The 19009-nt window shown below is 38.4% G+C and overlaps 1 protein-coding gene across 1 annotated transcript; it reads left to right on the top strand.

Moving 5' to 3' along the window:
• Positions 1 to 9587: 9587 nt before the first annotated feature.
• Positions 9588 to 10616, top strand: LOC102281831 (olfactory receptor 5T1-like). The gene has a single exon (XM_070366862.1). It carries the CDS (start codon positions 9642 to 9644, stop codon positions 10614 to 10616), a length of 975 nt encoding a protein of 324 aa, XP_070222963.1. The 5' UTR covers positions 9588 to 9641.
• Positions 10617 to 19009: the final 8393 nt, after the last annotated feature.

Here is a 19009-nt window from a genome sequence, read left to right on the forward strand (position 1 = left end):
TATGCAGTTTTTGCACATGCAGGAAACTGTGACATCTATATACATCTATCTGCACATAACATGGGTATGTAATATGTATTTTATTATCATATTCAGATGAAGACTTTATATATATATATATATGTATGTATCTACAGATAAACACATACACATGTATACACAAACACACATATATATGCATGTATACACACTGGATGTTTTTCAGGAACTCTCTTGCTTTTTTGATGATCCATCGGATGTTGGCAATTTGATTTCTGGTTCCTCTGCCTTTTCTAAAACCAGCTTGAACATCTGGAAGTTAACAGTTCATGTATTGCCAAAGCCTGGCTTAGAGAAGTTTCAGCATTACTTTACTAGTGTGTGAGATGAGTGCAATTGTGTGGTAGTTTGAGCATTCTTTGGCATTGCCTTTCTTTAGGATTGGAATGAAAACTGACCTTTTCCAGTCCTGTGGCCACTGCTGAGTTTTCCAAATTTCTTGGCATATTGAGTGAAGCACTTTCACAGCATCATCTTTCAGGATTTGAAATAGCTCAACTGGAATTCCATCACCTTCACTAACTGTTCGTAGTGATGCTTCCTAAGGTCCACTTGACTTCATGTTCCAGGATGTCTGGCTCTAGGTATGTGATCACACCATCGTGATTATCTGGGTCGTGAAGATCTTTTTCATACAGTTCTTCTTTGTATTCTTGCCACCTTTTCTTAATATTTTCTGCTTCTGTTAGGTCCCTACCATTTCTGTCCTTTATCGAGCCCATCTTTGCATGAAATGTTCCCTTGGTATCTCTAATTTTCTTGAAGAGATTGCTGCCGCCGCTGCTGCTGCTAAGTTGCTTCAGTCGTGTCTGACTCTGTGCAACCCCATAGATGGCAGCCCACCAGGCTCCCCTGTCCCTGGGATTCTCCAGGCAAGAACACTGGAGTGGGTTGCCATTTCCTTCTCCAATGCATGAAAGTGAAAAGTAAAAGTGAAGTCGCTCAGTCGTGTCCAACTCTTTGTGACCCCATGGACTGCAGCCCACCAGGCTCCTCCATCCATGGGATTCTCCAGGCAAGAGTACTGGAGTGGGGTGCCATTGCCTTCTCCGAAGAGATCACTAGTCTTTCCCATTCTATTGTTTTCCTCTATTTCTTTGCATTGATTTCTGAGGAAGGCTTTCTTATCTCTCCTTGCTATTCTTTGGAACTCTGCATTCAAATGGGTATAACTTTCCTTTTCTCCTTTGCTTTTCACTTCTCTTCTTTTCACAATAAAACATCTATTTCTGCTTTATTGACTATGCCAAAGCCTTTGACTGTGAGGATCACAATAAACTGTGGAAAATTCTGAAAGAGATGGGAATACCAGACCACCTGACCTGCCTCTTGAGAAACCTGTATGCAGGTCAGGAAGCAACAGTTAGAACTGGACATGGAAAAGAGACTGGTTCCAAATAGGAAAAGGAGTGTGTCAAGGCTGTATATTGTCACCCTGTTTATTTAACTTATATGCAGAGTACATCATGAGAAACGTTGGGCTGGAGGAAGCACAAGCTGGAATCAAGATTGCCAGGAGAAATATCAATAACCTCAGATATGCAGATGACACCACCCTTATGGCAGAAAGTGAAGAAGAACTAAAGAGCCTCTTGATGAAAGTGAAAGAGGAGAGTGAAAAACTTGGCTTAATCAACATTCAGAAAACTGAGATCATGGCATCTAGTCCCATCACATGGTAAATAGATGGGGAAACAGTGGATACAGTGGCTGACTTTATTTTTCTGGGCTCCAAATTCACTGTGGATGGTGATTGCAGCCATGAAATTAAAATATGCTTACTCCTTGGAAGGAAAGTTATGACCAACCTAGACAGCATATTGAAAAACAGGGACATTACTTTGTCAACAAAGGACTGTCTAGTCAAGGCTATGGTTTTTCAGTAGTCATGTATGGATGTGAGAGTTGGACTATAAAGAAAACTGAGTGCAGAAGAATTGATGCTTTTGAACTGTGGTGTTGGAGAAGACTCTTGAGAGTCCCTTGGACTGAAAGGAGATCCAACCAGTCCATCCTAAAGGAGACCAGTCCTGCGTGTTCATTGTAAGGACTGATGTTGAAGCTGAAATTCCAATACTTTGGCCACCTGATGCTAAGAGCTGACTCGTTGGAAAAGACCCTGATTCTGGGAAAGATTGAGGGCAGGAGGAGAAGGGAATGACAGAGGATGAGATGGCTGGATGGCATCACTGACTCAATGGACATGAGTTTGAGTAGGCTCCAGGAGTTGGTGATGGACAGGGAGGCCTGGAGTACTGTGATTCATGGGGTTGCAAAGAGTCAGACACGACTGAGCAACTGAACTGAACTGAACTGAATTGCAAATGGTGTTGAACATTTTTTTAATGTGCTAAGTTGCCTTCTGTGTATTTTTTGTGATAAACTCTCTGCACTTTATGTCCATGTTTTATGGTTAATCTTTCATTTTCATATTGTTAAGATTTAGTATTCTTTTAAGCTATTATCCATATTCAGCATCATTATTTTGAAAAAGGGATATCCTTCTTCTATGTATTTTTCTTAACACCTTTTTCAAAAATCTGTTGACTATATTGTGTAAATTTACTTCTGAAAAGTCTATTTTGTTGCAGACTTAGGTGTCTATCCTCTCACCAGTGCCACAATATCTTGGTTATTTTAGGTTTGTGTTAAATCTTGAAATTATGTGAGGCCTCCAACACGTTCAAAAATGTTTTGAATACCTTAGCTCTTTTACATTTTCATAAAAATTATATTTTATTACCTTGTCTTTTCTGTAAAAATGCTTGTTTAATCTTAAGTAGGGCTCCACTGAATATAGAGATCTTTTGCCATTCCATTTTATACAGAGCCTTTGTTCACAGTTGGACTGTTTACAAAATTCCTTCCTTCTTCCTTCTTTCCTTTCCTCTTTTCTTCCCTCCTTTTTTTTTCTTCCTGTTTCTTTTCATTCTTTGCTTTACTTTTCTCTTCTTTTTTCTCTCTTTGGTTTAGTACTCAGACTCTATCACCAGCACTTCCTAATTACTGATTTAGAATCTCTGGATGCAGACTGGAAGCATGTATGTATTGTTTTAGAATTGTTTGAAAACAGTTTAAATGCATTTCTAGGTACTAATTTATGGAGTGGTATATGGCACATTCCAAAATACAAGTCAGAGATATTACTTTGCCAACAAAGGTCTGTCTAGTCAAGGCTATGGTTTTTCCTGTGGTCATGTATGGATGTGAGAGTTGGACTGTGAAGAAGGCTGAGTGCCGAAGAATTGATGCTTTTGAACTGTGGTGTTGGAGAAGACTCTTGAGAGTCCCTTGGACTGCAAGGAGATCCAACCAGTCCATTCTGAAGGAGATCAGCTCTGGGATTTCTTTGGAAGGAATGATGCTAAAGCTGAAACTCCAGTACTTTGGCCACCTCATGCGAAGAGTTGACTCATTGGAAAAGACCCTGATGCTGGGAGGGATTGGGGGCAGGAGGAGAAGGGGATGACAGAGGATGAGATGTTTGGATGGCATCACTGACTCGATGGATGTGAGTTTGAGTGAACTCCGGGAGTTGGTGATGGACAGGGAGGCCTGGCGTGCTGTGATTCATAGGGTCGCAAAGAGTCGGACACAACTGAGCAACTGAACTGAACTGAACTGATGCAACTGAAAAAGCTTGAAATTTATCTGCCAAATCTCTAATTTAAAATGTTCTACCACATAGAATATTAAAATTACCTGTATACTGTACCATGTCTCCTGTCAAACTATCTATTCATATATTCATATCATACCTCTTCCATTAAACTACTCACTAAAATTTAATACATTTAAACTATTTATTTAAACAGTTTGTCTCATAATACTCAGAAATCTAGCACTTTTAAGTAACTATAATAATCATCATTAAATGATTATGAATTCTCTCATAGCTTATGCTTTCACATAATTTCATTATGTGTATGTATAAAGAATCTTGAGAGAAATAATACTACATAGTTCTGGGAGATAACAGGTCATATCTCCTTGTACATAGGTATTTAGTGTCAGAATGAGGACTATGTCCTGTATCAGATTTAATTTCCAATTCTATGAATATCCTTTTTCCACTGAGATCATTTTATTCAGAGGCCTACTACACTTATTCAATTTTATTTATAATAAGAGTTCATTGCTCCAGAGCCAGCTACTCATTTACTATGGGGGAAAAAATGAAATCAGGTTGTTACTTTCTTTCCCAGAAGAGAATTAGTGTATTTATTCTTTGGAGCTTCCCTGTAGATTTCAAGAAGAGCTCGGCAATCTGGTGTAAGACTCCTAATGCCTAATATTCGTATATGCCTTAATTGAGCAATTAATTTCCACAGGTAAGAGGAAAGGTTTTTCATCACTTATAAAAACATTTTAGAAGCTTTAAGAACTCCAGGGAACACGGTAGAGAACTAGAACCCACTCTTACTATACTTAAGTATATAGAACTATATATTAGAAAATTAATTTCCTCAGTGGAAGATAACAGAAAGAGGATGGTAGAAATAAAATGTTGATTTATACAAGAAAATATATTAAAGGGAGAGATAGTTAAGAATCAATCAGCAACTGGGTAAGTGCCATTTGGTGATTAAGATGTTTTTCTCATGGAGGGATATAAATAAATTTGAAATCTATCTTACTAGTCAGTTAATTGCTCTAGAAGGTACTTCTGTTTTTTGTTTTGTTTTGCTTTAATATCCTGATCCTTAACTGTATAAATTAATTCAAATACATGAAGCTATTATTTGGCATTATTTCTAGGGTGTGTCATTTCCAGAACTATGATATATCACAAAGAGTCTGCAATACGGTCAAGGGGAAATAGCTTAACATGCGGGAACAGAAAATCCTGAATTTGAATCCTGACTCTGCTAGTAACTTATTATGTAAACTTGGTTAACTCATGTGTCTAGCTAGTCCTTAGGTTTCTCATGTGTAAAATGCTGGATTATTTAACTACAGCTTGCCATGTAGATTACTTAAGACGAAGTACACAAATTTTCTAATACCTAGTAGCCACTTGATGACACATGGTAACTGCTATCACGTCTTTCCTTCTTTTCAAGACGGGTGTTTGTAGTATTTTTTTCACAGATATTAAGTTCTGCATGTTTTCGAACTGTATGAGACTTGAGGAGATTATTTGATTTTAGTTTTCCAGAATGTGGATATATTGTTAAAAATTTGGAATCCATACTTTTGGTTTTCTAGGCTCTATCTCTTAAAGTAATATTGCTGGATATAATCAGTTCTAATTTCCTTAAATATTAGTTGATAGAAGTGCCTGTGCTGGAGCACCTTGGATGCAAGAGATAAAGTCCTTACATTTTATGGCATACGATAATACAGTCATATTTATAATACAGTTACTGGAAGCATTGTTACATTAAAAAATACTTATAATGATCGGCCAGTACACAAGTTTCTCCATTTAAATGAGAGAAGCATTCTATAAAGTCAAGTGATTCCTCTAAAGTAAAACTGTAAAATAGAAAACTAACAGGTTATTGACTTTATATTTAGTTCAGTTCAGTTCAGTCGCTCAGTCGTGTCTGACTCTTTGTAACTCCATGAATCGCAGCATACCAGGCCTCCCTGTCCATCACCAACTCCTGGAGTTCACTCAAACTCATGTGCATCCAGTCGGTGATGCCATCCAGCCATCTCACCCTCTGTCGTCCCCTTTTCCTCCTGCCCCCAATCCCTCCCAGCATCAGAGACTTTTCCCATGAGTCAACTCTTTGCATGAGGTGGGCAAAGTACTGGAGTTTCAGCTTTAGCATTATTCCTTCCAAAGAACACCCAGGGCTGATCTCTTTATTTATTTATTTTTTAATATAAATTTATTTATTTTAATTGGAGGTTAGTTACTTTAGAATGGACTGGTTGGATCTCCTTGCTGTCCAAGGGACTCTCAAGAGTCTTCTCCAACACCACAGTTCAAAAGCATCAATTCTTCGGCACTCAGCTTTCTTCATAGTCCAACTCTCGCATCCATACATGACCACAGGAAAAACCATAGCCTTGACTACATGGACCTTTGTTGGCAAAGTAATGTCTCTGCTTTTCAATATGCTGTTGCAGGTTGGTCATAACTTTCCTTCCAAGGAGTAAGCGTCTTTTAATTTCATGGCTGCAGTCACCATCTGCAGTGATTTTGGAGCCCCCAAAAAATAAAGTCTGACACTGTTTCCACTGTTTCTCCATCTATTTCCCATGAAGTGATGGGACCAGATGCCATGATCTTCGTTTTCTGCATGTTGAGCTTTAAGGAAACTTTTTCACTCTCCTCTTTCACTTTCATCAAGAGGCTTTTTAGTTCCTCTTCACTTTGTGCCATAAGGGTGGTGTCATCTGCATATCTGAGGTTATTGATATTTCTCCTGGCAATCTTGATTCTAGCATGCCTATGTAAAGATAGACTGGTATCTATATATGTTTTATGCATTCATGACATACCCAAATAATCTTTAATTTTTAAAATATTTTTAGGCTACATAGTTCTACAAATTTTTTCAATTGCTGCAAGTCTCCAAATTTTTTCTCAGCATATTTATTGAAAAACACCCATGTTTAAGTGTATTTACATAGTTCAACTCATGTTGGTCAAGGGTTGGTAGAGGAGCTATTGGTACATTTTTCAAATTTTGCTTGCATGATCTTTTTTGCTTTACACTGTGTGTTTTCTTATTTGTCTAATTCCTGTTTTGTATCTGGCACTCTCTGGTAAACACTTTTGTACTCTATACTTACTTTCTTGAAAGAGAGAAAAGAGAGAGAGAAGAGTGAGAGACAGAAATAGATGAAGGTTAAAGAAAATGAGAAAAATTTAAAACATAAATATATTTTTGTGATAATTTATATATTAATCTATTTCATATTATTATTGTGGTTTTATGTTATTTTATTAATGTATCTTTCAAACTTAACTAGTTTATTCTAATACTTTCATGTATTATGCTATTGTCGGGGCTTCCCAGGTAGCATTAGTGGTAAAGAACCCACCTACCAATACTGGAGACATAAGAGCTGTGGGTTCCTGCAGTGATCAGGATAGAACAGCCTGGGTCAAGAAGATTCCCTGAAAGAAGGCATGGCGGCATACTCCAGTAGGTTTGCCTGGAAAATCCACAGACAGCGGAGCCAGGCAGACTATGGCCCATAGGGTTGCAAAGTTGGACAAGACTGAAATGACTTAGCACATACATTATGCCATTATTATTACTTGTTATGTGTGTTAGAGGGAAGTTTCTGGGAAAGCAAAGACGTAGAATTTTTGTTTTTTCGTTTTTTCTTTTTCTTCTAATAATCGTTTGCTTCTCCTCTTGATATAAGGAAGTCTAAAAGGAGTTCGTCAACGTTGTATATTATCACCCTGTTTATTTAACTTATATGCAGAGTACATCATGAGAAATGCTGGACTGGAAGAAACACAAGCTGGAATCAAGATTGCTAGGAGAAATATCAATAACCTCAGATATGCAGATGACACCACCCTTATGGCACAAAGTGAAGAGGAACTAAAAAGCCTCTTGATGAAAGTGAAAGAGGAGAGTGAAAAAGTTGGCTTAAAACTCAACATTCAGAAAACGAAGATCATGGCATCCGGTCCCATCACTTCATGGGAAATAGATGGGGAAACAGTGTCAGACTTCATTTTTCTGGGCTCCAAAATCACTACAGATGGTGACTGCAGCCATGAAATTAAAAGATGCTTACTCCTTGGAAAGAAAGTTATGACCAGCCTAGATAGCATATTCAAAAGCAGAGACATTACTTTGCCAACAAAGGTCTGTCTAGTCAAGGCTATGGTTTTTCCTGTGGTCATGTATGGATGTGAGAGTTGGACTGTGAAGAAGGCTGAGAGCTGAAGAATTGATGCTTTTGAACTGTGGTGTTGGAGAAGACTCTTGAGAGTTCCTTGGACTGCAAGGAGATCCAACCAGTCCATTCTGAAGGAGATCAGCCCTGGGATTTCTTTGGAAGGAATGATGCTAAAGCTGAAACTCCAGTACTTTGGCCACCTCATGTGAAGAGCTGACTCATTGGAAAAGACTCTGATGCTGGGAGGGATTGGGGGCAAGAGGAGAAGGGGATGACAGAGGATGAGATGGCTGGATGGCATCACCGACTTGATGGATGTGAGTTTGAGTGAACTCCAGGAGTTGGTGATGGACAGGGAGGCCTGGCGTGTTGTGATTCATGGGGTCACAAAGAGTCGGACATGACTGAGCGACTGATCTGGTCTGATCTGATCTGAAACAAAACAAAAATATAATGTTTCATGTTAAGAATATAAATCATTTGTAAGTCATTGAATTCAACCCAGTCCTTTGCACTACAGATTTTGTACACCCTTAATGCATATTGGTCTATGGAACGCCGAGGAAGAACAAAAGTTAGCAGGCTGAAATCTTGCTCCTATAATATAGATGCAATACTTAATTATGTTTCAAAAATGGAAGCTGTAGGACCAGATACTGGTGATTCTTTAACATTTTGATTATGTATTACACATTTTCCTTGTTTTCATATTCCTTTGAATAAGCAACACTGCCAGCATAGGGAAATATAGCAGTGATAAAACACTACATTGGGATTTAATCTGGATATTATGTTTTTAGCAATGCATTATAGAAAGAACTTTATTATATATCATCAGGTGACATTTAGTTTATAGTATTTGTACAAACTCCATGTGCAACTATAATATATGGAATGAACGTCTCATAGTTTATTTTTGCTATGAATGTGTCTCAAACACACATGCAAGGACTTTGCAGAGATAGAATGTATGTATAGGAAAATTTTAGTTGGTAGTCAAGAAAACATTAGCAGTATAATAAATTGTGGGGGAGAAAATGAACAAACTGAATGTTATGTTTTTCAAAGAATGAAAGCTGAAATGCAAAACCACAAACCAACAACTTGATGTTTTTTTGGCATACTGCATTTAACTGCAGAATAATGTATTCTGTTCTGTTCACCACTGTTCCTCCAGCAGTACTAGTTAAACAGGGAAAGTAGTCAGAAAAGAGGACATAAAATGATTTGGTTTAGAAAAGCTGCCTCGTGAGCTAGTTGTAAAGTAAGTCTTAACTTATCCCATTTAGTCATCTGGACATTCTTTAAAGCTTAATAATTTCCACATTGGTTTTTATCATTTAAATTCAACACAATTTTATGATGTGTGTTTGCTCCCATTTTATAAGTTGCAAAATTAAAGAAAGGTATAATCACTAATGAAATCTAGGATTAGCACTCAGATGTGTAGTTTCCATTATTTGTTAATTTAAAACTTCCTATATTTGTATTTGTGATTTTTAAAATGATGTAATGCTAAAACAGTAGGCAGTAAGTTTAACAGAAAATAAACTAAACTGGCAAAATTTTTAATGGAACAAATTTAACCAACAATAATTAATTTATTTATTTTTACAGGGTGATACATCCACTTGAATTCAGCGTTTAATCCCTGCTTATTCCCTCATTGCAAATAATTTTAGGATTCAATATAGCCTTCTAAGAAGCAAATAGGAGGGTATAATTGCATGGACTCTATATTCACTATATACTGCCTTTAGAACAGAAAAATAAAAACTGAAATGTCAGGGTCACGATCAGATTTGGATTTATACAGGGTTCAGGTAAGAAATGTGACTGAAATCACCATGTTTATATTGATGGGGTTTACAGATGATTTTGAAGTTCAAGTTTTCCTATTTTTACTATTTCTAGCAATCTATCTTTTTACACTGATAGGGAATTTGGGGTTGGTTTTCTTGGTCATTGTGGATTCCAGGCTCCACAAACCTATGTACCATTTTCTGAGTGTGTTATCATCCTTGGATGCCTGCTGTTCGTCAGTCGTCACTCCAAAAGTGATAGTCAATTTCCTGGTGGAAAATAAAACTATTTCATATCTTGAGTGTATAACACAGACACTTCTTTTAGTTACTTTTGGGACCACAGAATGCTTTCTTCTGGCTGCAATGGCATATGATCGCTATGTGGCCATCTACGACCCCCTCCTGTATTCAGTCCGCATGGCTCCCAGAGTCTACGTGCCACTCATCATTGCTTCCTATGTTGGTGGCATCATGCATGCTACTGTACACACAGTGGCTACTTTCAGCCTCTCCTTCTGTGCCTCCAATGAAATCAGACATGTCTTCTGTGACATCCCTCCCCTCCTCACTATTTCTTGCTCTGACACTCACACAAACCAGCTTCTGCTCTTCTACCTTGTGGGCTCCATTGAGATAGTCACTGTCCTGATTGTCCTGATCTCCTATGGTTTCATTCTGTTGGCCATTCTGAGGATGCATTCTGCTGAAGGGAGAATGAAAGTCTTTTCAACATGTGGCTCTCACCTAACTGGAGTGTCCATTTACCATGGGACCATCCTCTTTATGTACATGAGACCAAGTTCCAGCTATGCTTTAGACCATGACATGATTGTGTCAATATTTTACAGCATTATCATTCCCATGCTAAATCCTGTCATTTACAGTTTAAGGAACAAAGATGTCAAAGAGGCAATCAAAAGAGTGTTTGGGAAAAAATCAGTTTGTTCATAAAGTACATTTTCACACTAAACACTGAGTTGAAGAAATTAAGACTTATGTTATTGTCTCCATATAAAAAGTCAAGGTACAAGTTTTTTATTTTTACGTTTATGCCTTTTATTTCTTCTTGGATATTTCATAAATAAAGATTATGGTCAACAGCCAACTGTGTGGTTTTTGCAGATGTGGATAATGATCATCCTTTGGTTTCTTAACGAGTTTATAAATATATGCACACCCCAATATACACATATATACCAACATATATACATATACATGCTGATAACTGGTGATACACTTTTGCCAAGGCTGCCATAGCAAACTACATAACACTGTGGCTGAACAACACAAATGTATTTTCTCACTGTCCTGGATGCTTTGTGTTTGAAATCAAGGTGTATCCAGGGTTGTTTTCTTCTGAGGCCTCTCTCATCAACATACACAATCATATTGAATTAAGGTCCCACCCTATAGTTGCCCCCTCAAAGACCCTATTTCTAAATTCAGTGACAGACTGAGGTAAGAAGTTTAGGACTTCAACAGGCAAATATTGGATTTACTTATACTGCTACTGCTAAATCACCTCAGTCGTGTCCAACTCTGTGCGATCCCATAGATGGCAGCCCACCAGGCTCCCCTGTCCTTGGGATTCTCCAGGCAAGAACACTGGAGTGGGTTGCCATTTCCTTCTCCAATGCAGGAAAGTGAAAAGTGAAAATGAAGTCACTCAGTCGTGTCTGACTTTTAGCGACCCATGGTCTACAGCCGACCAGGCTCCTCTGTCCATGAGATTTTCCAGGCAAGAGTACTGGAGTGGGGTGCCATTTTACTTATACCCACACATATATACACAGAAGCATGTATAAACCATTATTTTCTCACAAAATACAGAGTCTTGGTGTTAGCATTTATCAATAATGTTCATGAACTAAAGAATAAAAAAAAAAAAAAACACAACTCAAGAATAACATACAAGTACCTGCTAAATATTTCTCTTACCCCACTAAGCTGCAGAACATCTATATGGGTTTCTCTCCATTCCTGGTCCTGACTCAGCTTTGGGTCAGTTTCCCCTTGACACCACTACCTTCTACTAATAAAGGATTCAAATTCCCAACTTGAGTGCTATATACATGACTTCAAATTTTCTGTGTCTGCCCTTATCTCCTATACCTACAGAGATGAGTTTGCTAAAAACACAACAAATATCAGCTGGCCTTGTATAGTACCTACTGTTTAACTAGAGGGAATTGACTGGGGAAAATAAATTTAAAAAAAGGGGATCTAAAAATTAAAACAGTAAATCTATATGACCAAGAGAAATGGTGTTACCACTCTGATCTTCCCATTGGAGATGACCATGCAGACAATGTAGATAACCCAGCATTGCCTGAGGGAAGTGTTATGGCCTCTTCTGAGGCTGCCATCGTCTGCTTCACTGCAGATGCTCATCAGGACCCACCCTAACTGCCTCTCTTTGCTTCTAGACCTGTATACATGAGTCCCAGAAGGCCCCAAAAGGTGAGACCCAAGTGGAGTGACCCATGAACTGTGACCCATGTGTAGGTATGCCATACTCTGTCAGTACTAACTGAGTCTCTGATTTTTACAGATAGTCATATGGGGAACATGTTTGGTTATTAAGAGTGAGGAGTAATGGTGGAAGGAACGTAATGTTAGATTAGGCCAAACATTGGTATGGACCAACTTAGGAGAGATTTTATTTTAGGCCACAGTTTTGGGAGTTAAAAAGGACTGTAACAGGTTTGATTGGTGAGTTGGCTAAAACATGGAGAAAAAGGTGGCCAACAGTGAGATATATGGTAATGGCCAATCTGCTTTGTTTGATGTAGGGAAAGCGACTCGCAGTCTTAGGGAGGGGTTGGAATATTAAAGTGTATTTGTCACTTAAGATCTATTAATTCACACTTGGACTGTGCAAAAGGCATTCTTTTCACCAACAAAATGAGAAATATATTTGTGAAGGGAGCTCTAGCTCTTGAAGATCTCCATATGTGGCCTTCTCTAAGACCAAATCTTACAAAGGGAACTACAGTCACTAAATTGAAAAATGCTGTGATATTTATTGGATTCCAGGGTGGCAGGTGCCAACTGGCAACAATCAATCACCAAAGGTACAGTGGTCCTAGTTACTGTAACGAACAGCAGCATCAGAATAGTATGATTCACATAGACCTATGGCATTGGCTAGGTATTCATGGTTTCCCTAGAAGTAAAATAAATGCTTATTAAATTCTTACTCGATCTCTGTAAGGAGAAAAGATTTAATTCAAGGGAACCAAAATCTAACTAAAATTATTAAAATAGATAGTCATGGCTCTTCATTAATTCCCAGAATTGAGCCATTTTACAGCCCCAGGAACCATTCAATGAAGGGGATTCTGGATCCTCTAAAGAAGGGCTTGGTACAATAGCCAGAATTTTTATTTCTAATATTTATCCCACCCTCCCCAAAGGGACTCAAAGATTTTGTCAAGGTAAATGCACTGGGGAAAAGGAAATAATCATAATTTTCTGTAACTACTGGACACTTTATTTTGCGGGGTCCACAATCACTGCAGATGGTGACTGCAGCCATGAAATTAAAAGATGCTTGTGCCTTGGAAGAAAAGATATGACAAACCTAGACAGCATGTTAAAAAGCAAAGACATTACTTTGCCAACAAAGGTCCATCTAGTCAAGGCTGTGGTTTTTCCAGTAGTCCTGTATGGATATGAGAATTGGACTATAAAGAAAGCTGAGCACCAAATAATTGATGCTTTTGAACTGTGGTGTTGGAGAAGACTCTTGACAGTCCCTTGGATTAAAAGGAGATCCAACCAGTCCATCCTAAAGGAGATCAGTCCTGAATATTCATTGGAAGAACTGATGCTGAATCTGAAACTCCAATACTTTGACCATCTGATGAGAAGAACTGACTCATTTGAAAAGACCTTGATGCTGGGAAAGAGTGAAGGTGGGAGGAGAAGGGGTTGACAGAGGATGAGACGGTGGATAGCATGACTGACTCAATGAAAATGAGTTTGAGTAAATTCTAGGAATTGGTCATCGACAGGGAAGCCTGGCGTGCTGCAGTCCATGGGGCAGCAAAGAGTCGGACATGACTGAGTGACTGAACTGAACTGAGGCTCTCCATCTCTCTGTCATAATTTAGTTTATAGAGCTCTTCATCATCTTTCTCTTCCAAAGAACATAACACTGGTCCTAACACTGATGGAATGATGCTGACTGGACCAAGAGAACAAGAAGCAGCAAATGCTCTGGCTTGTTGGTAAAGTACTTTCCTACCACTGGGTAAGAAATAAACATGACTAAATTTCAAGGGTTTTCTGACTCAGTGAAATTTCTAGGGGGCCAGTGAAGTGGAGCATGCTGGGATGGCTCTTCTCAGATGAATAGTCATTGTTGCATCTCTTGTCTCCTAGAGCAAAGAAAAAAAGATCAGATATACTGGGCCTTTTTAGATTTGGGAGGCAACATATTCCTTTTTTAAGTATGTTCCTATGGCCCATTTCCCAAGTGACCCAAAAATCTGCTAGTTTTGAATGAAGCCTAGAACAACAGAAGGCTCTGCAATAGGTCCAAGCTATTATCTAAGCCTCTCTATCACTTGGTCCATGTGTTTCAGCAGATCCAATGGTGTTTGAAGTGTCCGTGGCAGATAGTGATGCTGCTTGAAGCCTTTGACAGGTCCCCAAAAGTGAATTATAGCTCAAGCCTTAAGGATTTTTGAGTAAGACTCTTTCATTCTCTTCAAAGTACTCTTCTTTTTAATATTGAGCTCTTGACTTGCTACAGGGCATTAGTAGAAACTGAACACTTGATCATTACCTACCAAATTACCGTAAGACCTATGATACCTTTTATGAACTAGTGTTATATAATTATAATATTAAAATGCTTGTTTTAAAGACACATATGTATTGAAAATAAAATAGAAACATCATGTGTGATGTTTATTCTTGTATTTACCATATATTTTTTAGTTTATTTCTGAAATGAAATTACCAACAGTTCATGTTACTACAGGCTAAATATTTGTTTGACATTGCTGATAGATCAAGACTGATAGTAACAATTCTGCTTTGTTTTCTTTTACTGAAAGTTTCTACTTTTAATTCCAATCTTTTTAAAATTTCTTTTTAACATTTTGCTAATGTGTGAAAGTGAAAGTCTCTCAGTCATATCTGACTCTTTGGGACCCTATGGACCATACAGTCAATGGACTTATCCAGGACAGAATAATGGAATGGGTAGCCGTTCCCTTCTTCAGAGGATCTTCCCAACCCAGGGATCAAACTCAGATCTCCTGATTTCAGGTGGATTCTTTTCCAGCTGAGCCACAAGGGAAGCCCAAGAATACTGAAGTGGGTAGCCTGTCCCTTTTCCAGTGGATCTTCCCGACTCAGAAATCGAACCAGAGTCTTCTGTATTGCAGGTGGATTTTTTACCAGCTGAGCTACCTGGAAAGCCCTAATGCATGAAGTGTAATAAACACTGAATATTGAAAACTTATAATTAGACATATTTTCACGTGTGTACACCAGTGAAACCACCATCTCAACCAAGATAAGGAATATGTCTGTCATACGCAGAAATTTTCTCATGCTCCCTCCCTTCACCATTCCCCACCACTCACAAAATATCATTTACATTTAATTCCATTGTGCCCATAGAACATATGAACATAATCTGACTTGTTTGTTTGTTTGTTTGGGTTTTGTTTGTTAGTTTAGTTTTACATTTTTTGGTCTTTTTTGGTCTTTTTTTTTCCCTTATAAAAGTAAAGATACATGTACCATTGTGTTGAGAACTGTAGACTTAAAAAAATTAGGTTGTGAAATTTTTATCCTCACTCCCAATATCTAACAGTGTGTGTAACTTATTCCTTTGTAGTAATGCTGAAGGTCATTCAAATTTTGATCTGCAGTACTCAGCAGAGAGACTTTTATTTTAGACCAAAGATATTAAATTTGTGAAGTAAATTTTCAGACATGAAAGTACTTAGAAAAATTTACCATATATGAGTATTCCAAAACAACAATTAAAATGCATATTTAAGTATAGAAAGAGAGTGAGAAATTTTTAACAACAATGAATAATATATGCTTGAAAGAACATGTACAGAATGTTGGGTAATTGATACAAAAACCCTTAAAGTAGCTTATTGCAAGTCTGTTGAAATTGATTTGATCTTTATATCATTTATACATGAGCTGTAGCTTCTGTCTAAGTGCTCTTTAATTGTCCAGGAGTCTAGACTGAGCTTTTTAACACAGTGATGAAAAGATTTCCATTGTGAGAGAGCACAAATTCGAATATCAAAGTGCTATTCATATTTACTGAAAGATGATGCTGTGAGAGTGCTACACTCAATATGCCAGCAAATTTGGAAAGCTCAGCAGTGGCCACAGTACTGGAAAAGGTCAGTTTTCATTCCAGTCCCAAAGAAAGGCAATGCCAAAGAATTCTCAAACTACCACACAGTTGCACTCATCTCACATGCTAGTAAAGTAATACTCAAAATTCTCCAAGCCAGGCTTCCGCAATATGTGAACCGTGAACTTCCTGATGTTCAAGCTGGTTTTAGAAAAGGCAGAGGAACCAGAGATCAAATTGCCAACATCCGCTGGATCATAGAAAAAGCAAGAGAGTTGCAGAAAAACATCTATTTCTGCTTTATTGACTATGCCAAAGCCTTTGACTGTGTGGATCACAATAAACTGTGGAAAATTCTGAAAGAGATGGGAATACCAGACCACCTGACTTGCCTCTTGAGAAATCTGTATGCAGGTCAGGAAGCAACAGTTAGAACTGGACATGGAACAACAGACTGGTTCCAAATAGGAAAAGGAGTTCATCAAGGCTGTATATTGTCACCCTGTTTATTTAACTTTTATGCAGAGTACATCATGAGAAACACTGGACTGGAAGAAACACAAGCTGGAATCAAGATTGCCAGGAGAAATATCAATAACCTCAGATATTCAGATGACACCACCCTTCTGGCAGAAAGTGAAGAGGAACTCAAAAGCCTTTTGACGAAAGTGAAAGTGGAGAGTGAAAAAGTTGGCTTAAAGCTCAACATTCTGAAAATGAAGATCATGGCATCCCGGTCCCACCACTTCATGGGAAATAGATGAGGAAACAGTGGAAACAGTGTCAGACTTCATTTTTCTGGGCTCCAAAATCACTACAGATGGTGACTGCAGCCATGAAATCAAAAGACGTTTACTCCTTGGAAAGAAAATTATGACCAGCCTAGATAGCATATTCAAAAGCAGAGACATTACTTTGCCAACAAAGGTTCGTCTAGTCAAGGCTATGGTTTTTCCTGTGGTCATGTATGGATGTGAAACTTGAACTGTGAAGAAGGCTGAGCACTGAAGAATTGATGCTTTTGAACTGTGGTGTTGGAGAAGACTCTTGAGAGTCCCTTGGACTGCAAGGAGATCCAACCAGTCCATTCTGAAGGAGATCAGCCCTGGGATTTCTTTGGAAGGAATGATGCTAAAGCTGAAACTCCAGTACTTTGGCCACCTCGTGCGCAGAGTTGACTCATTGGAAAATACCCTGATGCTGGGAGGGATTGGGGGCAGGAGGAGAAGGGGATGACAGATGATGAGATGGCTGGATGGCATCATTGACTCGATGGACGTGAGTCTGAGTGAACTCCAGGAGTTGGTGATGCATAGGGAGGCCTGGCGTACTGCGATTCACGGGGTTGCAAAGAGTCGGACACAACTGAGTGACTGATCTGATCTGATCTGATTCATATTTACTAAAGTTTCCTTGTCAAAGGTAATTGTATAGCTAAACAAAGGGTCAGTCTAGGAAGGAATGACAGAAAAACATGGATACAAGAATAAATGATTTATTAGGGGCCCTTACCATATTGGTGTAATGTGTTTTATTAATGACTCCATATTTGTCTATTATATTTATGCACAATATTTATTAAAACTTTTCTCAATATGAACATTCATTTTTTTTTTTTTTGCTTAGAAAAATAGTGCTGCAATAAACATTACACTACACATTATTGTTTTATAAGTAGTTCTCATACGTGTACCCTTACATATTTAGGGTGTTTTTTTTTTTCTATGAGGAAATCAGTTAGTAGTGATTCTATAGCAGTTTTAATTATTTAATAGAGAATATAAAAGTAGATTATCATTTCAGTTCAGTTTAGTTGCTCAGTCGTGTCCAACTCTGCGACCCCATGAATCACAGCACGCCAGGCCCCTATCCATCACCATCTCTGGTAGTTTACCCAAACTCATGTCCATCGAGTCAGTGATGGCATCCAGCCATCTCATCCTCTGTCATCCCTTACCCCTCGTGCCCTCAATCCCTCCCAGCATCAGGGTCTTTTCCAACGAGTCAACTCTTCGCATGAGGTGGCCAAAGTATTGGAGTTTCAGCTTCAGCATAAGTCCTTCCAATGAACACCCAGGACTGATCTCCTTTAGGATGGACTGGTTGAATCTCCTTGCAGTTCAAGGGACTCTCAAGAGTATTCTCCAACACCACAGTTCAAAAGCACCAATTCTTCAGTGCTCAGCTTTCTTCACAGTCCAACTCTCACTTCTGTACATGACCACTGGAAAAACCATAGCCTTGACTAGATGGACCTTTGTTGGCAAAGTAATGTCTTTGCTTTTGAATATGCTATCTAGGTTGGCCATAACTTTCCTTCCAAGGAGTAAGCGTCTTTTAATTTCATGGCTGCAATCACCATCTGCAGTGATTTTGAAGCCCCCAAAAATCAAGTCTGACACTGTTTCCACTGTTTCCCTATCTATTTCCCATGAAGTGATGGAGTATCAGATCAGATCAGATCAGTCGCTCAGTCATGTCCGACTCTTTGCGACCCCATGAATCGCAACATCCCAGGCCTTCCTGTCTATCACCAACCCCCAGAGTTCACTGAGACTCACATCCATTGAGTCAGTGATGCTATCCAGCCATCTCATCCTCTGTCGTCCCCTTCTCCTCCTGCCCCAATCCCTCCCAGCATCTGGGTTTTTTAGGACAATGAATCAACTAAATTTCATGAGGTGGCCAAATTACTGGAGTTTCAGCATAATTTCATTATTTCAAAAGAAATCCCAGATAAGTACAGAAAATAAAAAAGAAATTTTCTCATTGCCTTTCCTTAGCACATCCTGAATATCTTTGTTCCTGAACTATATATGATTGGATTGACCATTGGAGTCAAAATGGTGGAGAAAAAAAGTAAAACATTGCTAAGTAGATATCATAAAGTTTGTCTATTCCTTCATGCTGGTTCAGTAAATTCAGGCTTTACAAGGTACATACATAAGGAGCTGATGTATTATTTCAAATGTCTCATAATCCTGATAATTGGGAAGAAATTTTC

Source organism: Bos mutus, unplaced genomic scaffold, assembly GCF_027580195.1.
Source record: "Bos mutus isolate GX-2022 unplaced genomic scaffold, NWIPB_WYAK_1.1 CTG219, whole genome shotgun sequence".
Taxonomy (NCBI): domain Eukaryota; kingdom Metazoa; phylum Chordata; class Mammalia; order Artiodactyla; family Bovidae; genus Bos; species Bos mutus.

What these genes read in the sequence shown, in the direction of transcription:
- LOC102281831 (XM_070366862.1), top strand. Translation starts at nt 9,642, where the DNA reads ATGTCAGGGTCACGATCAGATTTGGATTTATACAGGGTTCAGGTAAGA.